Source organism: Macaca mulatta, chromosome 18 (assembly GCF_049350105.2).
Source record: "Macaca mulatta isolate MMU2019108-1 chromosome 18, T2T-MMU8v2.0, whole genome shotgun sequence".
In the NCBI taxonomy this organism is placed as follows: domain Eukaryota; kingdom Metazoa; phylum Chordata; class Mammalia; order Primates; family Cercopithecidae; genus Macaca; species Macaca mulatta.
In genome coordinates, this window is record NC_133423.1 from 42,837,648 (window position 1) to 42,863,142 (window position 25,495).

The 25,495-nt window shown below is 44.2% G+C and overlaps 2 protein-coding genes, 3 non-coding genes and 1 pseudogene across 10 annotated transcripts; all 6 read left to right on the plus strand.

The window, feature by feature from the left end:
* The first annotated feature begins 45 nt into the window (after positions 1–45).
* LOC699218 (signal recognition particle subunit SRP72-like) lies at positions 46–4,220 on the plus strand (annotated as a pseudogene). The gene is made up of 3 exons (XR_013408281.1): positions 46–192; positions 2,379–2,760; positions 2,944–4,220. The product of XR_013408281.1 is annotated as a signal recognition particle subunit SRP72-like (transcript).
* Positions 4,221–6,430: 2,210 nt separating this feature from the next.
* RPL17 (ribosomal protein L17) lies at positions 6,431–10,700 on the plus strand. 2 transcript variants are annotated; one of them, XM_015121901.3, is made up of 7 exons: positions 6,431–6,489; positions 7,353–7,405; positions 7,494–7,534; positions 8,297–8,431; positions 8,676–8,774; positions 9,652–9,843; positions 10,618–10,700. In XM_015121901.3, exons 2-7 carry the CDS (start codon positions 7,366–7,368, stop codon positions 10,663–10,665), a joined length of 555 nt encoding a protein of 184 aa, XP_014977387.1. In that variant the 5' UTR covers positions 6,431–6,489; positions 7,353–7,365; the 3' UTR covers positions 10,666–10,700. The 2 variants fall into 2 exon arrangements, with proteins under 2 accessions (XP_014977387.1, NP_001180491.1); NM_001193562.1 differs by lacking the exon at positions 6,431–6,489 and having other exon boundaries at positions 10,618–10,696.
* Positions 7,198–7,263, plus strand: LOC114673888 (small nucleolar RNA SNORD58). Its single transcript, XR_003724740.1, has one exon. It is a non-coding gene; the product is annotated as a small nucleolar RNA SNORD58 (small nucleolar RNA).
* Positions 7,589–7,653, plus strand: LOC114673886 (small nucleolar RNA SNORD58). Its single transcript, XR_003724738.1, has one exon. It is a non-coding gene; the product is annotated as a small nucleolar RNA SNORD58 (small nucleolar RNA).
* LOC114673887 (small nucleolar RNA SNORD58) lies at positions 9,894–9,957 on the plus strand. Its single transcript, XR_003724739.1, has one exon. It is a non-coding gene; the product is annotated as a small nucleolar RNA SNORD58 (small nucleolar RNA).
* Positions 10,701–11,952: 1,252 nt separating the features above from the next.
* Positions 11,953–19,036, plus strand: C18H18orf32 (chromosome 18 C18orf32 homolog). Of its 4 annotated transcripts, none has more exons than XM_077974579.1 (4): positions 11,953–12,144; positions 14,192–14,333; positions 16,917–17,104; positions 18,275–19,036. In XM_077974579.1, the coding sequence occupies exons 3-4, from the start codon at positions 16,940–16,942 to the stop codon at positions 18,338–18,340; spliced, it is 231 nt and encodes a 76-aa protein (XP_077830705.1). In that variant the 5' UTR covers positions 11,953–12,144; positions 14,192–14,333; positions 16,917–16,939; the 3' UTR covers positions 18,341–19,036. The 4 variants fall into 4 exon arrangements, with proteins under 4 accessions (XP_077830705.1, XP_077830706.1, XP_014977394.1 ...); XM_077974580.1 differs by having other exon boundaries at positions 11,953–11,980; XM_015121908.3 differs by lacking the exon at positions 14,192–14,333.
* Positions 19,037–25,495: the final 6,459 nt, after the last annotated feature.

The following is a 25,495-nucleotide window of genomic DNA, read 5'->3' on the forward strand; positions in this document are numbered from 1 at the left end:
CTGGGGCCGCCCACAGCCAATGACCGAACAATAGGGGAGGAACAAATGCCCAGCCCTACCCCCAACGTGAGGCTGCGGGAATCTTCAGCTACTGAATCCTCCCGGGGTTGGGGAGTAGTGTTGGGGTTACGTCAGTCCCCTCTTCAGTTCGGCTTCCTGACGCTCTCTTCCAGTGTGGAACGCAGGCGCACGGTTTGCTCTCTGAGTCCGCTTCCTGGGCAGCCCAGCCTGCCACAGCCATCTCATCCAATCATGAGGTTCCGTTAACCTAGTTTTGTTTTGTTTTGTTTGTTTTTTATTGTTTATTCTTCATTTGTTTTGAGGCAAGGTCTCACTCTGTTACTTAGGCTGGAGTGCAGTGGCACGATCTCGGCTCACTGCAATCTCCACCTCCTGGGTTCAAGAGATTCTCATGCCTCAACCTCCAGAGAAGCTGGAATTACAGGCATGTGCCACCACTCCAGGCTAATTTTTGTATTTTTGGCTGGTCTCGAACTCCTGACCTTGTAATCCGCCTGCCTCGGCCTCCCAAAGTACTGGGATTACAAATCACCTGTAATCCCAGCACGGCCCATTGTTTAATGACATTTTGTTCTTTCTTTTCTTTCCTGTAGTTTCCTGACTAGCTGCCTTACCCATTATTCTCATGTTCCTGGAATTTGTGATACAAAAACAACATATTGCCAATCAATAGCTTATGTTTTGTTTGTTTTGAGGTGGAGTCTCACTCTGTCGCCCAGGCTGGACACACACACACACACACACACACACACACACACACACACACACACAAAGTGGCGCGTTCTCTGCTCACTGCAACCTCCACCTCCCGGGTTCAAGCCATTCTCCTGCCTCAGCCTCCCAAGTTCCTGAAACTACAGGCATATGCCACCACGCCCAGCTAATTTTTTGCATTTTTAGTAGAGATGGGGTTTCACTGTGTTAGCCAGGATGGTCTCGATATCCTGGCCTCGTGATCTGCATGCTTCGGCCTCCCGAAGTGCGGGGATTACAGGCATGAGCCACCGTACCCGGCTAGCTTGTGTTATTTTACTGTAAATTCTTGGTAAACAATTTAGAAACTGCCTCTTCTTTTTTCCTTTAAAAATCCACTTGTAATTGCTGCTAACCAGAGCATATGTTCAAGGCAATTTGAATTTATGCTTCCAGGTTGCAATCCTCAAACTTGGCCCAAATAAACTACTTATATTATTTTTGACTCTCCTTTTGCCTTGTGTGTACATAATGTCATCTGATTGTCTCAGTTTTACTGATATTAACACTGGGCAGTTGGCCTGGCACAGTGGCTCATGCCTGTAATCACAGCTCTTTGGGAGGCCAAGGTGAGAGGATTGCTTGAGCCTTGGAGTCTGAAACTGCAGTGAGCCATGATCATGCCATTTCACTGTAGCCTGGGTAACACAGACACCATTTACAGAACCAAAAATTAAAAACAAAGACAAACAAACAAAAAGATGGGCAAATGAGTTCAGGAATTGTTGCTGTGACCCCTTCCTTATGAAGTTCCTCATCAGCTTTTCATCTGATTGCTTCAGGAGATATTAAAGTTCAGTGCCTACATTCATTATGTCATCAGGTGTTGAAAAATGATGATTTTGTAATTCTGTTATTCCATTAGCATTTTTTATATTGTACTTGTGCAAAAAAGAACTTTCCCTCTTTCAATAATTTGATTATCTTTCAATATTTTTATACCATAGAGCAGAGAATAAGTTAAAAAATTGCAATAAATAATGCACATAGGTCTTGGATCCACGTGGGACATCATTGAGGGGAACCTGCCCTTGGTGCGTCCAGCCTGCACCTAGTGCAGCTGAAGGGCACTAGGAGGGTCTTTGTTCCTTGGGTATGTTAAATAAACTGGGTTGTGCACCTGCATTTTCACTGTGACCTGTCATGTGAAGTCAGGTATGGAATTTTCCACTTGCGGTGTTATGTTGGCTCTCAAAAAGTTTTGGATTTTGGAACATTTCGGATTTCGGATTTTCGGGTTAGGGATACTCAGCCTATACCACGTGTTGTGGCTGGATGCTTTACATTTACTATTAATAGTTCACGGGCCAGGCTTGGTGGCTCATGCCTGTAATCCCAGCACTTTGGGAGGCTGAGGCCGGCAGATCATCTGAGGTCAGGAGTTCCAGACCAGCATGGCCAATATGGTGAAACCCCGTCTCTACTAAAAATACAAAAAATAGCTGGGCGTAGTGGTGAGCACCTGTAATCCCAGCTACTCCGGAGGCTGAGGCAGTAGAATTTCACTTGAACCCAGGAGGCGGAGGTTGCAGTGAGCTGAGATCGTGCCATTGCACTCCAGCCAGGCAACACAGTGAGACTCCATCTCAAAAAAAAAAGAAAAGACATACTGCAACTACAAGCTGAACAGAATTAAGAAAGCCTTGAAGACTACAGAAAGTGCCAACAAGCAGACAAACAAACTGAAGGAGTTTTATGGACAAGCGTTATGCCGTTTGGAATGCTACGATGCATGCTTAGCAGTATACAGAGATCTCACCTGAAACTCCCAAGATGATTATGATGAGGAAAGGAAAACAAACCTTTCAGCAGTTGTTACTCCCCAAAGCAATTGGGGAAAAGTTCCAGAGAACTTGGGCCTCCAAGAAGGCACACATGAGCTGTGCTACAACACTGCACGTGTGCTGATTGGACAAGGCCAGCTGAACCAGGCCATGAAAATCCTACAAAAAGCTGAAGATCTTTGCCGCTGTTCATTATCAGAAGACTCTGATGGGACTGAGGAAGACCCACAGGCAGGACTGGCCATCATTCATTGTCAGATGGCCTATATTCTGCAGCTTCGGGGTTGAACAGAGGAGGCTTTGCAACTTTACAGTCAAATAATAAAACTGAAACCAACAGATGTGGGATTACTAGCTGTAATTGCAAATAACATCATTACCATTAACACGGACCAAAACATCTTTGACTCCAAGAAGAAGGTGAAATTAATCAATGCAGAAAGAGTGGAGTTTGAGCTTTCCAAGGAACAACTACAAGCTATAGAATTTAACAATGCTTTACTTGCTATGTACACAAACCAGGCCAATTAATGTCACAAAATATCCACCAGTTTATAGTCCCAAAGTCCCGAGCATCTCCCACCTGTGTTAATCCAAGCTGCCCAGGTTTGCCTGGAAAGCAGCACACAAAAACAATAGAGCTGCTTCAGGAATTTTCAGATCAATATCCAGAAATGCAGCTGAAATGAAGCTGATCATGGCACAGCTGAAAATTTCTCAAGGTAATATTTCTAAGCTTGTGTAATATTGAGAAGCATAGAGGAGTTAGAGCAGAAACCAGGCATGGTGTCTGTATTCGTGATCATGTATCGCCATGAAGAAGAGATTGATATTGCCATTGAGGTCTTCACACAAACTATTCAGTGGTGTCAAAACCATTGGCCCAAATCTCCTGCTCATTTGTCCTTGATAAAAGAAGCTGCAAACTTCAAATTCAAATATAAACAGAAGAAGGAGGCAATTAGTGACCTAGAATAGCAATAGAAACAAAATCCAAAAGATTTTTACACCCTGGCACAGCTTATTTCTGCTTACTCACTTATAGATCCAGAGAAAGACAGAGCTCTTTGTGAACACTTGTCATTATCAGAAAGCATGTCTCTAAAAGTAGATGTCAAGGCTCTTGAAAATTCTCCTGGTGCTACATACATTTGGAAGAAGGGTGGAAAAGTTACTGGAGATGGTCAACGAAAGGGGCAAGGGTGGGGAAATTTGAAAAAGAGAAAAAGACGGGAAAATTGCCTAAGAATTCTGATGCAAAAGTTACCCCAGATCCAGAAAGATGGCTACCAATGCAAGAACATTCTTATTACAAGGGAAGAAAGAAGGGTAAAAGTAAGGATCAGATTGGAAAAGGGACCCAGGGAGCAACTGCAGGAACTTCATCAGAACTGGATGCCAGAAAAACTGTGAGCAGCCCACCCACCTCCCCAAGACCTGGCAGTGCAGCGACACTATCTGCCTCTACAAGTAACATCATACTCCCAAGACACAGAAACCTGCAGGGGCTCCAGCAACAAAAAAGAAACAGCAACAGAAAAAGAAGAAAGGTGGAAAAGGTAGCTGGTGATGAGAATATTCTTGTTGCAGGCTGTTTTTTAAACTAGTCTCAGGAATATAATTTTAAACTAGTCTAGGAATGTAATAAAGGTAACACACCAAGAAGAAGAATAAAAAAAAAGAAGAGGCTGCAGTGCGCTATGAATGAACCACCACACTCCAGCCTGGGCAACAGAGAGAGATTCCATCTAAAACAAAAAGTTCATTTAAGTTTTATAGGAAAATCACTGAAGGTTCAAAAGACAAACTATTCACTCAAAAGGAAATGATCTCACAAGGCTTAAATGTCTTCTAATCTAATCCAATGCTGGCTGACAGAATCAAATGTGGTGTGACTATTTTTAATTATAGGCTTGATTTCTCCCTAAAATCAGAGAAAATAGGGTTGGAGTCCATATGGGAAGGAGAAAGAAGGGATAAAAGATGAGGAAGGCAAAGGCCAGATCACGGAAGGCTCTTATATCATCCCCAAATATTTGGAACAGGGGCCACAGGAAAAAAAAAAAGGAACCCCCAAAAATGACATGATCATTCTGACAGTCATTTTAGAAAAATGACTCTGTCAGGGCCAGGCGTGGTGGCTCACGTCTGTAATCCCAGCACTTTGGGAGGCTCAGGTGGGCGGATCACATGAGGTCAGGAGTTCAAGACCAGCCTGGCCAACATGACAAAATCCCATCTCTGCTAAAAATACAAAAATTAGCTGGGCGTCATGGTGGGTGCCTCTAATCCCAGCTGCTTGGGAGGCTGAGGCATGAGAATCGCTTGAACCTGGAGGCGGAGGTTGCGGTGAGCTTAAATCACACCACTGCCCTCCAGCCTGGGGCCACAGGGTGAGACCTTGTCTCAAAAAAAAAAAGAAAAGAAAAATGACTGTCAGGAATATGGAGGATACATTAAAATGCAGAAAAAAATAGGGCAAGAAGACCACTTAAGAGAATAATCCAGATTTTGTTAAATATTTGTATGTGCAAAGACAAGAAGAGGGGAGTCTCTCATCTTTCTGGTTTAAGATCTTAGGTGTATGGGGAAGTCACCAACCAAGGAAGGGAGAAACGCAGGGTCACCTAGGGATGCAGAGTTTGGTTGCAGAAGCCTGCCTTGGATCCCAGGGCTGCCACTCCCAGCTGTAGCACCTTGGGTTTGTGGGAGAGTTCCTTTTTTTTTTTTTCTTTTTAACACATTTTTTTTTCTTTTTAATACATTGTAGCAGCCAGATCAACTTCATCATTTACAAAGGGTTGTCCTAAGGATTACTTGAGGAAATACATGTAGAAACACTGAAAATACTGCCTGGAATCTAGTAAGCTTATAGAATCATTGTCTGTTGTTACTCTTGTCACCATGCGACATAAAAGAGGAACCCGGCTGGGGGATGGGGGGAAGATAAAGAGTTCTGTTTAAGGGCATGTTAGGTTTCAAATAACCTCAGGTCTTTAGGGACCTCCCAGAAAGGATGTCCAGGGAGTAGTTCTCTGTCAGGGTCTAGCTCAGGAGAAAGATGTGGGGCGGGGGTATTATCCGGGAGTTAGCATGCAGTTGAAAGCTCATGTGAGGGGAGGGAATTACCTAGGAAACATCAGGGAATCCAGCATCAGCAATGGAAGTGGAGTGGAGGGGAGAGACTTGGGGCTGAGGTCTCTGACATTGAGGTCAAGGAAGCAGGTGAGCCTAGCCTGGAATCTACTCTCCTGGAGTTTGAACTGCCTAGAGTGGTGGTGCCATGAAATAGAAGACCTAACAAAAGCTAAGTGCTTCACTGACTATGAGGGAATAACCAGAGAGGTGACCTGGGGAAGGAAAAAAGGGAAGAAAATGCCAACAGGTTTTCTCCTCCAGATGAAGATCTAGAAGCAGTGGGAAACAATGAGGACATTGAACCAAACCCTTCAGTTAGTGCATTTTTCACACAGGTTATAACAAAATTGATTGGATGACATTCCCATCCTGAGAATTTCCTGATTACCATAATTACGTCTCATCCTTTCATCTTTTTAATTGACCATTTACAAACCACTTTCAGGGGTACAGGGCCACATAATCAAACCTAACTAATGCCGACGAATAAATAAAATGTTTCTTTCATATCTAATAATACGTAGATGTCCTAGAACTACAACCCTGTTTTTAATTGACTGACATTTAAAGCCTGAAATTTTTATTTCTGTATAAAAAAAAGAGAACTTTGAGACAGTCCCTAAGGAGGCAATTCGTTTTCACACGTTTTAAAAACATATTCCACACTCCCTTCCGCCTCCGCTCTCCTCCCTCCTCGGATCTCGTTTCATCAGCTACGAATCTCGCGAGAAGTCAAGTTCTCATGAGTTCTCCCAGAAGCCACCGCTCTTCCTCTTTCCCTAAGCGGCCTGAGGTGAGTGAGTGTCTTGTGGTGTTCCCGGGGCTGAATCCTCCTGCCATCGCCGCCATCCTGGCCTCTGGGGCGTCGGCCTCCAGGTCCCCGGGAGGAGAACTCCCAGAGCTACTAAATCCTCGCTGGAGGCGGTGGTTTCTTATGCGGGGGGACGTGGCGGAGGGCCCAACTTTGGGATCCGGGGCCGGTCGGTCTTTGAAGTCCGCAGAGGGACGTGATGGGCGGGAATGGGACGACCGGGCTCCTTCACTGGTGGAGCCGCCTGTGGTGCGTGCGGACTCCGGAGATCCAGTGTCCAGTGGTGAGTGATGGCCGAATACGCGTCACATTTGTGGCCGCAACGAGGAAAAGTTTTGGGGGAAATAAAGTCGGGTGGAGGCTTTACACATTTCTACAAGAGTGCTGCGTACCGGAGGGTTCTTAACGTGGGTCATAGCCCGAAGGTGTTGGGAGAGACCTGCAGCCCTGACAGCAAAGGGGTTTCTGTAGAGCGGGAGGGAGGAGGTAGAGGGTTGTAGTTGAGTTGTGCCATGCGGATGCGTCGAGTCATTTTACGCCTGGAAGATCCAGCATTGGATTGAAACAGGCTGTATTTTCTTCCAAAGGGTAGACTGGATTGGTGAGGTCCGTGTGGCTACTTTTGTGGAAGCAGTGCTGTAGTTACTGGCAGATAAAAGGGAAGAAAGCCCTGGGTGGAGGAAAGGATGGCTGCGATGATGGCATTTCTTAGGACACCTTTGGATTAATCATGAAAACAACTACTCTCTGAGCAGCTGTTCGAATCGTCTAATACTTGTCTAATAACTCGTATACCGAGTTACTGTAAGTACCTATTGACACAATTACACTGTACTTTCCTCCAGGTAATCTGTGAAAATGGTTCGCTATTCACTTGACCCGGAGAACCCCACGAAATGTAAGTGGACAGGAGATAGATACCTATTTCCTCCTTGGGGGTTGGCATAAGATGCCAAAACTTAACCAAAACGTTTTTTATTTTCTAGCATGCAAATCAAGAGGTTCCAATCTTCGTGTTCACTTTAAGGTATGCGATTCATAGTTGTGATCCAACAGTTCATGTTACACTCAAAAAAGGTAGCTGCGGTGATGACTTTCTTAGGACACCTTTGGATTTACCGTGAAAATTAATAAATTCTGAGCGGCCACCTTATATTTAGGCATTGATCATCGGGGTGTAAGGATGTAGGGTTTGTGAAATTGAGTAAAAGTACCAGAAAGACATTTGAAAACCTAGGGTGCAGACCACGATGGGAAATGTTAATGGTACTACATGATGATGGAATAAATGGAGTTTGGGGGTTTTGTCTAGCTTCAACGAAGTTTCCCTGGGTTTTAGTCACAAGGGCTTTTTTTGTTAGTTTGTTTTTTGTTTCTGAGATGGAGTCTTGCTTTGTTACCCAGGTTGGAGTACAGTGGTACGATCTCGGCTCACTGCATCTTGCATCTCCTGGGTTCATGCAATTCTTCCTTAGCCTCCTGAGTAGCTAGGATTACAAGCATGCACCACCACGCCTGGCTAATTTTTGTATTTTTAGTAGAGACAGCGTTTCACCATATTGGTCAGGCTGGTCTTGAACTCCTGACTTCACCCACCTCAGCCTCCCAAAGTGCTGGGATTACAGGTGTGAGCCACCATGCCTGGCCTAGTCACAAGTTTTTTTTAATTGCCTTGCCCCCAAAGAATAGAAATAACTTGACATTTTGAAAAGCCAAAAATTTCACATTTACTTTAAAAAGTAAACAATGCTTTGATCTAGTTAACCAACACTTTATTCTTCACTCTTAGAACACTCGTGAAACTGCCCAGGCCATCAAGGGTATGCATATTCGAAAAGCCACGAAGTATCTGAAAGATGTCACTTTACAGAAACAGTGCGTACCATTCCGACGTTACAATGGTGGAGTTGGCAGGTGTGCCCAGGTGAGAATTCTTAGTTGCCATTTGAAGAGACAAAATTTAATGGAAAAGTGATGGGATAGGATAAGAATGCCTAAGATCTCTGCCGATAAACCTATTTCTGGTTGCTGTAATGACAGAGGACACCTTGGATTGATGGTGAAATAAACCATGTTCTGAGAAGCCATGATGTCGGATCAAATAGATTCATCTTGGCTGTAATGTTAATTTAAATCAAGGAAAATGACTAATCTCCATTTTCTTTCAGGCCAAGCAGTGGGGCTGGACACAGGGTCGGTGGCCCAAGAAGAGTGCTGAATTTTTGCTGCACATGCTTAAAAATGCAGAGAGTAATGCTGAACTTAAGGTACCCAAACCATTAATATCCTGTGCAACTTGGGTGGTTTAATTAATGTTGGCTCTTCAGATCTATGTCCTTGATTTTAAAATTTTTACCTCCAGTTTCCACGGAACTAAATTATTTCCTTTTTTTTTTTTTTTTGAGTCCCTTTATGGCAGAATTCTGTGAAGATCCAGAAGCGTGCCTCTGTGGTCTCTTTAAGCCTAACATTTAGTATTTCTGTTTTTCTGCTGTCTTTTTTACACTGGAGGTACTTTACCAAGGGCTTTTAACCCTTTTTGTGCCATACACCTTTTTGGTAGTATGGTTAATTATCAAAGTTACTGCCTTGGCAGTGATTAATGTGGTTTGTGACCTGCCTTCATAAAGAAGAGCCATGTTACATTTCGGAAAGAAATTGTTTAAAATTTCAACAAGTGTAAACAATGATAAACTTGTGTTGACAAAACACAAATTTCTCCATTTTGTATATTACCCATTAGCCTTTTGCATTTGAAGGTCTGGGCCAGAACTGAAATTAGGTTAGGTCTGTATTGCTCCAAACCTTGTAAGCCATGCTGAGAAATTCTGTTTATCATCAAGACTTTGAATTGGGTTCTACCTTACCCCTCAGCTCTCCACTGTCTTAACGATTTTTGGGAAGGCCACTCATAGACAATGTATTTAGCACACTGAGTCTGGTGACAATTTAGACACAAAGGTGAAGGCAGACAGTTGCTTAAAAACATGCTGTTTGAAGAATAAAAGGATTGCCTTTCAGAAATGATTTCATTGAGGCAGGACTTTGGAACAAGGCTGGGAATTCATATTTACCAAAGATAGTTTGTGGTGGTTTACTAATTAAGGATGTTCCTGGTTTCATTCTCCTTCCTTTCTTCCCAAGGGTTTAGATGTAGATTCTCTGGTCATCGAGCATATCCAAGTGAACAAAGCACCTAAGATGCGCCGACGAACCTACAGAGCTCATGGTCGCATTAACCCATACATGAGCTCTCCCTGCCACATTGAGATGATCCTTACTGAAAAGGAACAGATTGTTCCTAAACCAGAAGAGGAAGTTGCCCAGAAGAAAAAGGTAAATTAGTAGTTGCTCAGTTTTGTTTGTGATAGTAGAAAGATTTGTGGTTGCTGTGATGACTATCTTAGGACACCTTTGGAATAACTATGAAAGAAAACTATTCTGAGCAACCCTTTCACCTATCTTATTTTGGCTTTTGTGAGTTTGTTTCTTGACTAATAATAAAGGGTAGTTTTATATTCAGTACATCAGGCCTGTATGATTATCTGATGATGGCCCCACTTACATGTACATAGCCACTTCAAAACCTCTTTTTTTTTTGGATGGAGTCTTGCTCTGTCCCCCAGGCTGGAGTGCAGTGGTGCGATCTCAGCTTACTGCAAGCTCCGCCTCCCGGGTTCACGCCATTCTCCTGCCTCAGCCTCCCAAGTAGCTGGGACTACAGGTGCCACGTCTGGCTAATTTTTTGTATTTTTAGTAGAGATGAGGTTTCACCGTGTTAGCCAGGGTGGGCTTGATCTCCTGACCACGTGATCCGCCTGCCTCAGCCTCCCAAAGTATTGGGATTACAGGCGTGAGCCACTGTGCCCGGCCAAGAAGCTTGTTTTCAGTAATTGATCGCATTCAGTTCTTTCAAGTCAAGAACCTGATTGATTATGTACACTTCTCTTTATACCTAATGAACTTCTGTTCTGTTGATTTCTACCATTTAAGTATTTTCCCCCTTAGTCCTTAACAACTGCGTTTCCTGCCTCCAGAATAAGCTGAAGTCCTCCAAGATGTACTGTGGGTTTCTCTAAGAAACTTAACACTCTATTTTTCTTTCCCCAGATATCCCAGAAGAAACTGAAGAAACAAAAACTTATGGCACGGGAGTAAATTCAGCGTTAAAATAAATGTAATTAAAAGGAAAAGAATGTTGGTTGTCTTTATTAGTGAACGTATTTCAGGTGTCCTTAGAAGATGAATCAAATGAGAATTTTTAGGATTGGAATTACAAACACAGATTGCTTACCCTGCACCATTAAAAACCATTTTCATGGTTGGGCACAGTGGCTCATTTCTATAATCCCAGCACTTTGGGAGGTGGAGGCTGGCTGCTTGAGCCCAGGAGTTCAAGCCCAGGCAGGGCAACATGACAAGAACCCTGTCTTTAAAAATAATACAAAAATTAAGTGTGGTGTCGCTTCCATGTAGTCCCAGCTAATTGGGGGGCTGAGGTGGGAGGCTGCAGTGAGCACTGCTGCAATCCAACGTGGGTAAGACAGAACAAGACCCTGTTTCAAAAAAAAAGTTTCATTATCCCAAAAGGAATTTGCAATGGTTTTCTTTATAGAATAATCCAGTGTGTGAGTATACCAGTTGGTCATCCCCAGTTGGAAATGGCTCCATTGAGCATTGCCTTTGAGTGTCATGACAGCACTCAGGCTCAGGTTTTTAAATTTTTTAGGTTGATACTCAGGGTTTTGTTTTCGCTGTTAAACAATGCTACTGTGAACCTTTGTGTGCAGATTTTTGTGTTTTCATTTCTCGAGTATATACTAGAGTGGAATTGATAATAAGGTTACCTGACTAAACATCTGAGGAACTTGCAAATATTTACAAAAAGGCTGCACGTTACATTTCCACCAGCGGTTTATGAGGGTCCCAGTTTCCACGCATCATCGCCAACACGTACTGACTTCCTAGTGTCAGTACTTCCGTTTATAAAGTGATATAACTGCTTTTAAGCAACTGATGTTTGCAAAGTTGGCCTTAGTTAATGTTCGTTTGCTCTGCCCTTGAATTTAAAAAGCGAGCAAAACTAATAGCTTATTCAGTTGCCTCTGAACGGCCTAGCTGCCACCTTCCCTGTGGGTGCCGTGCCATTTGCACGGGCGTCATCCTTTACCGAGGTAGCGTTCTGAATTTCAATCCTGCGTTCTGGGTCACGGAGTAGTCAGGTCAGGCTTTCTCCCCGGAGCGGAGCTTTCAGTTGGGTACCTGGGAGATGCAGGACTTGCGCGTTACCTGCAGGACGCAGAGCCGGAAGTCCTGCCCCATCCCCATGGGCAACGCTGCTGCGTGCCGTGAGCCCCGGAGCTGACGCAGGCGCGCCTTTGTCGTCCCCCTTGAGGGCGCCCATTGGCTCGGCTGCGGCTCGTCCCTCCCTCCGGAAGTGCGGACATTGTCAGCTGCGTTTCCGCGGTCTCGGGTGAGTGTGTCCCGGCTAGCGGCCTGGGTTGGGCTTTGTAGCTGCTCCGCAGGCCCAGCCCGGGCCGCGCTCGCAGAGTCCTAGCCAGTGCGCGGCCTCCTGCCTCCTCCCTCCTCGGCGGTCGCGGCCCGCCGGCCTACGCGGTGCCCGCCTTCTCTCTCAGGGTACCTTCCTTCCGCACGCGCGCTCCGCCGTCCTCCCCTCCCCGTGTGTTCCTTGTCCACCACCGACGCCCTCGGGGCTTGGATTTGCCTCTCCGATGGTTTATACTGATTTTGTTCTTTTCCGTGGCCAAGTATCGGTTTCACATCCCTTCTGTTACCTTCACCATTAGGCCTCTATTCCCTCTTTTCAGTCATTGTCATTGACTCAACCTGTCCCCGCTCCCTCTGTCTCCACTAAGATTACATGCTCTACTGGATGATTTGGAGGAAGGTGGCTTTCCCTGTGTTGCCTGACCTATTTCGGATGGAGCCTCAGACTTTAACTGTCTGCTCTATTGTCTGAACTTGAAGTCGAGTGAAAGAAGATTCCTGTGCAACAGCTTTAATCCATTTTGCTCGCTTCGTTGGCTTGGAGCGAATAATTAATAATATCTCCTAGCCACCTTCTAGATTTTTCTGACCCAGTTTCCACATGTGTGAAGTAAAATATCTTACCGAAGAATTATGAAGATTAAAAGATAAGATACAAGTAGGCTTCATTCTGAAGAGAGCTAAAAAGTCTCTTAAAAGCCATAATTGTGGAATAAGTGATTAGTAGTATTTGTTCTCGAGAGTTTATGTACACCATGCTGTGTGCGAACTTACTTAAAACACAATTGCAGAAGTAAAAATGAATCTTTTTGATGGAGGGCCTGTCGGTCACTAAACCATTACTGGTAACATTACCAGTTGTTTTGAAGGGGTTTAGTTGGTTTGGAAAGTTTGGTAAAAACAAGACCATTGTGTTTTTGGAAGAGGAAAAGGCAAGAGCATTGAGGAAAACCAGAACTGGAAATAATGATCTTAGCCAGCTCTAGTTACCAGTTACCCTCTGTGAGAACTTTGGACAGGTTACAACTTTTTTTTTTCAATCTTGAGACAGGGTCTGCCTCTGTGGCCCAGGCTGGAGTGCAGTGGGCCATCATAGCTCACGGCAGCTGCTTCTTTCCCGGCACAAGCAGTTCTCCTTCCTCAGCTCCACAAGTAGCTGGGACTGCAGGCGCGTGCCACCACTCCTGGCTAATTATTTAAAAAAAAAAAAAAAATTAGGCCGGGATCCGGTAATCCCAGCACTTTGGGAGGCCTAAGTGGGAGGGTCACTTGAGCTCAGGACTTGAAGATCAGCATATGCAACACAGTGAGACCTCATCTCTACTAAAAATTAAAAAATTAGTCGGGCATAGTGGCGGGGGCCTGTGGTCCTACCTACTCAGGAGGCCGAGGAAGGGGGATGGCTTGAGTCCGAGAAGTCATGGCTGCAGTGAACTCTGAACACAAGTGGTATGTTTGAGCCACTGCGCTTTAGCCTGAGCAACAGAGCAAGACCCTGTCTCAAAAAAATAAAAATCAATTGCCTTTTTTTTTTCTGAGACAGAGTTTTGCTCTTCTCACACAGGCTGAAGTGCAATGGCACGATCTCTGCTGACTGCAACCTCCGCCTCCCAGGTTTAAGCAATTCTCCTGCCTCAGCCTCCCCAGTAGCTGGGATTGCAGGCGCCCACCATCACACCTGGCTAATTTTTGTATTTATAGTAGAGACGGGGTTTCGTCATGTTGGCCAGGCTGGTTTCAAACTCCTGACCTCAGGTGATCTGCCCGCCTCAGCCTCCCGAAGGGCTAGGATTACAGGCGTGAGCCACCGCACCCAACCTCAATTTACATTCTTGTTTATAGCTCTTGCTTGTAATTCATTTCAAAGACACATTCAGATTGGATTATCTATACCACTGTTTACTTGTGTTGTGAATAATTTTAAAATGCCTTAGCATAGTGATGGTGCTGACTCATTTGCCAGCAGATGCTATGTAATTTGCAATATTTTGAAAATCTTTTTTTTTTTTTTGAGACGGAGTTTTGCTCTGTCACTCAGGCTGGAGTGCAGTGGCGCGATCTTGGCTTACTGCAACCTCCATCTCCTGGTTTCAAGCAATACTAGGTGACTAGGCCTCCAGAGTATCTGGGATTACAGGCACCCACCACCTCGCCCGGCTAATTTTTGTATTTTTAGTAAAGACGGGATTTCACCATTGTTGGCCAGTCTGGTCTCGAACTCCTGACCTCAAGTGATCCACCTGCTTTGGCTTCCCAAAGTGCTGGGATTACAGACGTGAGCCACCACTCCCGGCCTGAAAATAAGAAATCTTAACATGGTAAATTATCAGCCTTATGCACTGTTCGAAAGCTTCTTTCTTTCTTTTTAAGACCCTCTATCCTATTCTAGGAGATTAAAAAGTCTTGTAAATTTAAGAGGTCATTTGGTGTAATAATATATTATGGAACAAGTATTGGTTCTTCTTCAAGAAATTGCTGATTTTGAGAAGCTCCCACACGATTTCTAATCATTTAGGAAATACATGGTGTTAGTTAGTTTTGAGACAAAGTCTTGCACTGTTGCCCAGGCTGGAGTGCAGTGGCATGATTGTAGCTCTCTGCAGCCTTGAACTTCTGGGTTCAAGTGATCCTCCTGAGCCTGGCATGGTGGCTTACACCTGTAATCTGAGCAACCCAGAACACTGAGGCAGGAGGATCACTTGAGGCCAGGAGTTTGAGACCAGCCTTGGCGACACAGTAAGACCCCATCTCTAAAAGAATTTTCTAAAATTAGCCAGGCATTGTGGCTAATTACTTAGGCTCAGAAGTTCAGGGTTGCAGTGATGATTGTGCTATTGCATTCCAGCCTGGGTGACAGTGCAAGACCTTGTCTCAAAACAAATTAACACCATTAATTTCCTTGATGATTAGAAATTATGTTGGAACTTCTTAAAATCAACAAACTCGGGAGGCTGAGGTGGGAGGATCACTTGAGCAGAGGCTGAGGTGGGAGGATCTCTTGAGCCCAGGCTGCAGTAAGCCACAATGGTGCCACTGCAGTCCAGCCTGGGCAACAGAGTGAGAAGGGTCTTAAAAAACAACAACAACAAAGAAGCAATCTTCCCACCTTCATCTTTCAAGTAGCTAGGATTACAGCCATGTACCAACAAGGTCAGCATGGGTGTTTTTTGGAAATAGATAATTTACTTAGAACATACGATAATACTAAATAAATTTGTTTTGTTTTGTTTTGTTTGAGACGGAGTCTCGCTTTGTCGCCCAGGCTGGAGTGCAGTGGCGCGATCTCGGCTCATTGCATCCTCCAACTCCTGGGTTCAAGTGATTCTCCTGCCTCAGCCCCCCAAGTAGCTGGGACTACAGGTGCCCGCCACCACGCCCCGCTAAATTTTGTATTTTTAGTAGAGACACGGTTTCACTATGTTAGTCAGGCTGGTCTTGAACTCCTGACGTCATGATCTGCTCACCTCAGCCTCCCAAACTGCTGGGACTACAGGCATGAGCCACCGCACTCAGTCAGTAAAATTTTTTTTTATTACTTGATATACCTTAAATTATGTTCTTAAAAATAAAAGCAAAATATATCAAAGGAGAGTTGTTGCCTGGGAAAGGCCAGCTGATTTGCAGCCTAGAGGTCTTGCAAAGTAATGTCTTGTTAAGTTTCGTATTGCAAGATTTACCATCAGCGTTGTAGGTTTGGCTAATTGATATTGTCAGTCCCCGAAGATTAGGACTTGGGAGTTAATTCACGCAATGTCCACTCCACACTGAAATGGAATATAAGTCATAATACTGAGTTTAATGTTTTTGTTTCTTTTTTTTTTTTTTTTGAGATAGAGTTTCACTCTTGTTGCCCAGGCTGGAGTGCGATGGCACAATCTCGGCTCACTGCAACCTCTGCCTCCCGGGTTCAAGTGATTCTCCTGCCTCAGCCTCCTGAGTAGCTGGGATTACAGGCATGCACCGCCACACCTGGCTAATTTTGTATTTTTAGTAGAGACGGGGTTTTACCATGTTAGTTAGGCTGGTTTCAAACTCCCGACCTCAGGTGATCTGGCCACCTCAGCCTCCCAAAGTGCTGGGATTACAGGCGTGAGCTGCCATGCCCGACCCATTTTTAAAACTCTAAATAGAGATAGTAGCAAAGGCACCCAACCTCACTGATTGTTTTGAGGATTAAATGAGTTGATATATGTAAACTGCCTAGCACCTACTAAATGTTGTTGTCTTTCCTGTATCATCAAATTCATAATTAGGGAGCAGCGATTGGAAGTTTGGAGGCAGGCACCTCATTATTATTTCCATGCCTACCACCTATTATTTCTTTATTTTGAGATGGAGTCTTGCTCTGTCACCCAGGCTGGAGTGTAGTGTTGGGATCTCGGCTCACTGCAGCTTCTGCCTCCCAGGTTCAAGCAACTCTCTTGCCTCAGCCTCTTGTGTAGCTGGGATTACAGGCGCACGCCACTATGCCCGGTTGATTTTTGTATTGTTAGTAGACACAGGGTTTCACCATGTTGGCCAGGCTGGTCTCAAACTCCTGACCCCATGATCCGCCCGCCTCAGCCTCCCAAAGTGCTGGGATTACAGGCATGAGCCACTGCACCTGGCCTATTTCTTTACCTTGTAGATAGTAGCTTTTTATTTAGCACTTATGTAGCTGGGACCATAGGAGTACGCCACCATGCCCAGCTAATTTTTTGATCTTGTAGAGGCAGGATCTCACTCTGTTGTGCAAGTTGGTTTCGAACTCCTGGGCTCAAGCTATCCTCTTGCCTCCCAAAGTGCTGGGATTACAGGCGTGAGCCACCACATCTGTCCCCTTTCAGATATCTTAATTTTGGTAAATTCCTTCAGTTACTAATCTGTGATGAACTGATTTTTTTCTTCATATATATCAACAGTTGAAGAGCTCAAGCTCGGGAAAATGGTGTGCATTCCTTGTATCGTCATTCCAGTTCTGCTCTGGATCTACAAAAAATTCCTGGAGCCATACATATACCCTCTGATTTCCCCCTTCGTTAGCCGTATATGGCCTAAGAAAGCAATACAAGAATCCAACGATCCAAACAAAGGCAAAGTGGACTGTAAGGTAAGAACATTCACATGTCTTGAATTATGAGCAGTGAACAGGGGTGGTACTTGGGTGAAACACTTAGATTTTGGAAAGACAAGTTTTAGAACCAGAAGCTTCAATAGTTTGTCTAACATTTGGCTTAAATTAAAGTTTTAAAGTAGGCCTCTGATTAATGCATTTCTCCTTTGGCCAAAATGATAACCAGTATTTCCTGACTGATAAGTGTGATAGTAAATAGCTAATGGATGAGGAGAGATTATACGAATACAATCCAGTTTCACCGATTGATGACTTTGGTAAGAGATTTAATTAGAAGGATCATGGAGATTTAAAAAAAAATTTTTTTAAATGAGTGGACAACTCTGTTGTCTTTAGAATTGGTGCTTTTTTAGATTCAACTTTGTACTCAGCTGCACTAATTTAGCCACCCTGCCCATTTCTGGAAACAAAATATTTTCACTCTGGAGCTTGTTGTCTGTCTTTAAAGACAATGTTTCTTCAGCCTGGCGCAGTAGCTCACACCTGTAATCCCAGCACTTTGGGAGGTCAAGATGGGTTGATCACCTGAGGTCAGGAGTTCAAGACCAGCCTGGCCAACATGGTGAAATCCCATTTGTACTAAAAATACCAAAATGAGTGAGGCGCGGTGGTGGGCGCCCGTAATCTCAGCTACTCAGGAGGCTAGGCGGGAGAATCGCTTGAACCTGGGCAGCAGAGGTTGCAGTGAGCTGAGATCATATCACTGCACTCTAGGCTGGGTGACAGGAATGAAACTCCATCTCAAAAAAAAAAAAAGAGAGAGAATGTCTCTTAGTATCTTTTTGTTGTAATAATTTCTTTTTTTGTTTTGTTTTGTTTTGTTTTGTTTTTGAGATGGAGTCTCGCTCTGTCACCAGGCTAGAGTGCAGTGGCACAATCTCGGCTCACCACAACCTCTACCTCCCAGGTTCAAGTGATTATCCTGCCTCAGCCTCCTGAGTAGCTGGGATTACAGGCACGTGCCACCACACTCAGCTAATTTTTGTATTTTTAGTAGAGACGGGGTTTCACCATGTTGGCCAGGATGGTCTCGATCTCCTGACTTGGTGATCCGTCTGCCTCAGCCTCCCAAAGTGCTGGGATTACTGGCATAAGCCACCACACCCGGCTTGTTATAATGATTTCTAAAATGCTTTTTCGTTTTAGGGTGCAGACATGAATGGATTACCAACAAAAGGACCAACAGAAATCTCTGATAAAAAGAAAGACTAAAGCAGTTTTCCTAAAGGACCTCATCATTTAAAAAATGGACCTGATAATATGAAACATCTTCCTTGTAACTGTCTCTGACCTTTTTATCTGAGACCGGAATTCAGGATAGGAGTCTAGATATTTACCTGATACTAATCAGGAAATACATGATATCTGTATTTAAAATGTAGTTAGTTATATTTAATGACCTCATTCCTAAGTTCCTTTTTCATTCATGTAGCTTTCATTTGTTATTGCTGTTTGAATAATATGATTAAATAGAAGGTTTGTGCCAGTAGACATTATGTTACTAAATCAGCACTTTAAAATACTTGGTTTTCTATCTAATTCATAGGAATTTGACTGCTGTTTGCTCTACTTTCTTTGGGCTCTTCTAATTTGAGTGGAGTACAATTTTATTGTGAAACAGTCCAGTGAAACTGCAGGGAAATGCAGGTAGAATCTTGGGAGGTAATAATGATGTGAAACATAAAGATATTATAATTACTGTCCAACACAGTGGAGCAGCTTGTCCACAAATGTAGTAATTACTATTTATTGCTCTAAGGAAGATAAAAAAAGATAGGGAAAAAGGGGAAACTTCTTTGAAAAATGAAACATCTTTTACATAAATGTCTAATGTAATTATAAAATGTTAATCCTTACTGCATTTCTTCTGTTCCTACAAATGTATTAAACATTCAGTTTAACTGGTAATTCTTTTTCTTTTAAAGTCTATTTAAATATTCAAAAGGGAAATTTTTCACTATGTCAGAAGGCAGAATTTGGATGTTGTGATGGGATCTGTGTGGTGGTGGGACAACAGTTACCATTGTTGCCTAAGAAGACACTCCAAAATTCAGTGGTTTTCAGCAGCAGTGACTCGACTGGGCAGTTCTGTGCTGTTCTGGGCTCACTCATATGGCTGGCTGGGCCTGGGTCTGGACCTGGGCACTATGTGATTTTTATCTTGGGCTTTGAAAACTCAGTGTAGGGACCTGTAAATATTCAAAGAGGATGAGATGCATCCTTATCTATATTTTTTGTTCCCTCTGAAGCTGGGAAAGATTAAAAGGGACTCCTGCCCTTGGGTACCCAGTGGAGTCCGGGTCCTAACTCAGGCTCTGTTAAGTTCTGTGTCTGGTCAAGTCACTGACTTACCTTGGACTTTATTTGATATAAATCATATAAATCAGCAGGTCTTAGCTTTTATGTCCAAAGCCACCTGAGGGATAAGATAAATTCTCATTAGCAAATACACTTTTTTAAGGTATAAATGGTATTATAAAAATAACAGGTATGTATAGTAAAACAATGCAAGAGCATCCTAAATGAAAAGCGAATGTTTTTTCTCAACTCTCATTCCCTTATTCCAGCTCCACAGAGGTAATCAATTGTTTTTTTTCGTCGTATGGTTTGTTTTTGTTAGACAGCAGCCTTTTCCTGAACACTGTTTCTCCTTGTGGTGCAAGGCTAACTCATAGGCAGCGCGTCCAGAGTCTGCCCCAGTTTGTTTTGTGTGTAACCTTCTAACAACTTTTTGAAAATTAATTTATTCCTAAATACACACATCATTTTTATTTATTTATTTATTTTTGAGACAGGATCTCACTCTGTCACTCAAGCTGGACTGCGACAGCATGATCACAGCTCCCTACAGCCTTGACCTCTGGTCCTGAAGTGATCCTCTCACCTTAGCCTCTCAAGTAGCTGGGACTGCAGTGGCACACCACCACACCCAGCTAATGTTTTTTTGTATTCTTTTGTAGAGACAGGGTTTTGTCATATTGCCTGGACTGATCACGAACTCCTGGGCTCAAGTGATCCTCCACTTGGGCCTCCCAAAGTGCTGGGATTACAAGCATGAGCTACTGCACCTGGCCCACACATCTTTTTTTTTTTTTTTTTTTTTTTTTTTTGAGCTGGAATCTCGCTCTGTTGTCCAGGCTGGAGTACAGTGGCGCGATCTCGGCTCACTGCAAGCCCCGCCTGTCGGGTTCACGTCACACCATTCTCCTGCCTCAGCCTCCTGAGCAGCTGGGACTACAGGCGCCCGCCACCATGCCCAGATCATTTTTTGTATTTTTAGTAGAGATGGGGTGTCAGCGTGTTAGCCAGGATGGTCTTGATCTCCTGACCTTGTGATCCGCCCACCTTGGCCTCCCAGAGTGCTGGGATTACAGGTGTGAGCCACCGCGCCTGGCCCCACACATCATTTTTTAAAAAATTAGTATTACAACATTTCTAATTGTCCCTACTTCTTTGCTCCCCAGAGGTTTTACCTATTGAGCTGTGGATTTTTAAAGTTTATCTCCATATTTATAAATAATACATATAAACATTTCATTTTTTGAGACGGGGTCTCTCACCCAGGCTGGCTGGAGTGCAGTGGCATGATCATAGCTCACTACAGCCTCCAACTCCTGGGCTCAAAATCCTACCACCTCAGCCTCCTGAGTTGCTAGAACTAAGGTGTGTGCCACGATGTCTGGCTAATTTTTGTGTTTTCTGTAGAGATGGGGTCTTGCCCTGTTGCCCAAGCTAGTCTCAAACTCCTGGCCTCAAAGTGATCCTCTTGCCTCAGCCTCCCAAAGTGCTGGGATTACAGGCATGAGCCACTGCCTAGCTATACTGTTATTTTTTTAGCCATCAACTTTAGACATTGTTTTCTGTCATGGTTGAGATACAGCTATCTTACACTGTCTCTGCTTCTCCCACACATCCTCCCGATGTGCTTTTTATACATTTTGCTTACGTTATCAGTGTGCATAGCATGAGTGTGCCAGGTGTCTTTCATTTGCCCCTCCAAGTCTCTGCTCCCCTCATCCTGCTTTTCAGCCCAAGGAAGCTGTATAGACATCAACAGGCTTACCATGCCTCTGGGTTCTGCTGGGTTTGGTCAACAGGGATCCATAGCAGGAGATAGAGGGAGGGAGGAGAATGAAGGCAGAGTGTTTATTCCCTTGGCCCTCTCTGCAAGGTCACTTCAAGCCAGCTGTTCCTCAGCCAGAAGACAGTGCACCTCGAGGAACACTCAAGGCAGCCAACTCCACCTGACTCCTTCCTTTTTCCTAACCTGTCCTTCCTCCTGCCCTTTTGGGCCCAGGGATGGTGGTATTTCTGTTACTGGTTCTGGGCTACTGCTCCCTCTCAAGAGTGCTGTCTGGCTTGCTGGGACACTGCCTGGGAGAATGAGCATGCACTGTTGCTCACTGCACAGGTTAATGCACTGTGATTGCATCCCTTTTCATATACAGGTGGTGTCTTCCTGGAGTGACCAATTTACCTTCTCTCCATACACCTGTCTTGCCTAGCTGTTGCCTAGACCTGGTGCACACTGCAGTCCTAGGGACTTGCTGTTGCCACCCTCCTGTGTTGGATGCCTTGTTTCTAGATTCCCTATCCTCTTCCTTCTTGGTTTATCCCTCATTTTTTTCTGTAGCACAGCAGTTTTCTAATTCAATACTTTTAGGAGGTTGAGTATGGATAATTTTGGAGTGTCCCCAGGATGATTCCAATTTATTTAAGCCCGTTTTCCAGAGAGCTACGGGTCTCCTAAGGCCTTTCTCATTTCTAACAAGTCTCGCTCTCTAGAAAACTGGTTCCCAGTCGTAGTTTTCATACTAGCAACATTTTAAAAGCAGGATTGGGGTGGCTAGTATGTAATTGCCAACTTTTGATTTTTCCAAGCAGGAGTATATCCAAAAGCTACAATTTATTACCAGTATTTCATAGAAGACAGTTTGATACCAAAAGAACATGGGAATAGTGGATAAAAATAGCCATTAGTTTGAATAAGCTTATGAAAAGTGTTAATTTTATGAAAAATTCATTATTTTGTTCATATTTTTCTTATTTTAAAGGCTGATTGGTAAAAGCTTTTATCAGTTATCCATGGGCTGGAGTTGGTAGCCACTGTTTGATACCACTGTTTCTTTGCCCTAAAATATCAACATCTGTCTGTGTGAAGGTCAGGGCTGCCTTTTTAGTAAGAGTTACCATTTGTTAAACACATTGTGCCTGCACTGTGCAGGGGTGTTTCACACACACGAACCTATCTGATCTATATAAACATGAAATATAGTCAAGAAAACAGGATCCGCCAGATGTGGTGACTCACACCTGTAATCCCAGCACTTTGGGAGGCCAAGGCAGGCAGATAACTTGAGGCCAAGAGTTCAAGACCAGCCTGGCCAACATGGTGAAACCCTGTCTCTACTAAAGATATATAAATTAGTTGGGCATAGTGGTGCACACCTGTAATCCCAGCTACTCCAGAGGCTGAGACATGAGAATCGTTTGAAACCAGGAAGCAGAGGTTGCAGTGAGCTGAGATCGTACCACTGCACTCCAGCCTAGGCGACAGAGCAAGACTGTCTCAAAAAAAAAAGAAAAAGAAAAACAGCATCGCAGCCTGGGCAACATAGGGAGACCTCACCACCAAAAATAAAAAAATTTAGCTAGGCATGGTAGTGTGCACCTGTGGACCCAGCTACTCTGGAGGCTGAGGTGGGAGGATTGCTTGAACCCAGGAGGTCAAAGGCTGCAGTGAGCTGTGATCAAGCCACTGCACTCTAGCCTGGACCACAGAGCAAGACCCTGTCTTAAAAAAAGAAAGAATAATGGAGTTTAAGTATGTAAATGACAAGTCTAGATTTCAAGGTCATACTTTTAGATTATTTAAGGAGCCATCACAACTACTAATGCCTTTTTTTTTTTTTTTTTTTTGAGATGGAGTTTCGCTCTTGTTGTCCAGGCTGGAGTGCAATGGTACGATCTTGGCTCACCACAACCTCTGCCTCCCAGGTTCAAGCGTTTCTCCTGCCTCAGCCTCCCAAGTAGCTGGGATTACAGGCGCGCACCACGACGCCCAGCTAATTTTGTACTTTTAGTAGAGACGGGGTTTCACCATGTTAGTCAGGCTGGTCTCAAACTCCCAACCTCCGGTGATCTGCCCGCCTTGGCCTCCCGCAGTGCTGGGATCACAGGCGTGAGCCACTGGACCCGGCCGCCACAGCTACTAATATCTTAATTGTTAGTAATACCTTATTGGGAATAATTAGGCAGAAATGGAGAGGGTGAGTTTAGACTAATCAGTATTTGTGAACTTGTTTTAAAGTTTCTGGAGGCTGAAGTGAGAGGATCGCTTAAGCCCAGGAGGCGGAAGTTGCAGTGAGCCAAGATCATGCCACTGTACTCCAGCCAGGGCAACAGAGGAAGACCCTGTCTCAAAAATATATAATAAAGTTAATTTTGCTAACCTTGTATTATGACTTTTTAATTTACCTACTTTTCAACAACTTATTTTTGCTTTGTGAATGTTAACTGCATTTCCTGTCTCTTTTTATGAGTTAGACTCATTTTCTCAGGTAATTATTTAAGGCTAAAACTCTTGGGTTTCGTCACTTTTTTTTTTCATTACTAGGCTGCCTTCTTAGGAAACATAGGTGACTCAGCACTTCCTCAAAGTGACCATTCAGAACTGGCATGTTGACAGAATAACTGGATTAAAAAGAAACTCCAACTGCTGATCTTTTCATTTATTATTATTTTTTAGAGACAGAGTCTCACTGTTGCTGGGGCTGGAGTGCAGTGGCGCGATCATAGCTCACTGCAGGCTCAAACTCCTGGGCTGAAGTGATCCTCTTGTCTCAGCCTCCCAAGTAGCTGGGACTACAGATGTGAACCACTGCACCCTGCCCAGGGACTGATCTTAAGCCTAGTTCACTCATAATCAAAGAGGAAATGGAGGAAAGTTTTCTTATGGTTTCCTCCACAGGGAGCTACTTGCTTGTTCTAACCTCAAAGCTAAATTTATTGACATGGCAACAGTTCCTTAATAAAGAAGCAAAGACTATAGGTTCTTTGGTTTGGATGTCCCCTCCAAAACTCATGTTGAAACTTAATCCCCAATGTGGCAGTATTGAGAGGTAGAGCCCTCAAGAGATAATTGGGTCATGAGAGCCCTGCCCTCATGAACACATTAATTCATTCATGGATTAGTGGGTTAATAGATTAACAGGTTATCATAGGAGTGGAACTGGAAGCTTTTATAGGAAGAGGAAAAGGTGCCAGGCATGGTGGCTCACGCCTGTAATCCCAGCACTTTGGGAGGCCAAGGCAGAAGGATTGCCTGAGCTCAGGAGTTCGAGACCATCCTGGGCAACACGGTGAAACCCCATCTCTACTAAAATACAACAACAACAACAACAAAAAATTAGCCAAGCGTGGCGGCATGCGCCTGTAGTCCCAGCTACTTGGGAGGCTGAGGCAGGAGAATTGCTTGAACCCGGGAGGTGGAGGTTGCAGTGAGCCCAGATCGTGCCATTGCAGTCCAGCCTAGGCTACAGAGTGAAACACTGTCTCAAGAAAAAAAAAAAAAAAAAAAAAAGGAAAAGGCTGGGCACCATGGCTCACGCCTATAATTAAAGCCCTTTGGGAGGCCAAGGCAGGAGGATTGCTTGAGGCCAGGAGTTTGAAACCAGCCTGGGCAACGTAGTGAGACCCTCATCTCTACAAAAAGTAAAAATAAAACAATTAACCTGGCATAATGGTGCATGCCTGTGGTCCTAGCTACTTGAAAGGCTGAGGAAGGGGGAATCACTGGAACCTGAGAGTTTGAGGCTACAGTGAGCTATGATTACGCCACTGCACTTCAGCCTGGGTAACAGAGGGAAACCCTGTCTCAGAATAATAATAATAATATATATAAAAATTAAAAGACCCTGTCTTGGCCGGGCACGGTGGCTCGTAATTCCAGCACTTTGGGAGGCTGAGGCAGGCGGATCATGAGGTCAGGAGATTGAGACCATCCTGACCAACACAGTGAAACCCCATCTCTACTAAAAATACAAAAAATTAGCTGGGTGTGGTGGCATGCGCCTATAGTCCCAGCTACTCAGGAGGATGAGGCAGGAGAATCGCTTGAACTGGGGAGGCGGAGGTTGCAGTGAGCCGAGATCACACCACTGCATTCCAGCCTGGCGATAGAGTGAGACTCCTTCTCAACAAACAAACAAACAAACAAAAAAACATGTCTCTACAAAAAATAAAGGATAAATTATCGCCAGGCACGGTGGCTCATGCCTGTAATCCCAGCACTTTGAGAGGCCAAGGCGAGCAGATCACCTGCGGTTGGGAGTTCAAGACTAGCCTGACCAACATGGAAAAACCCAT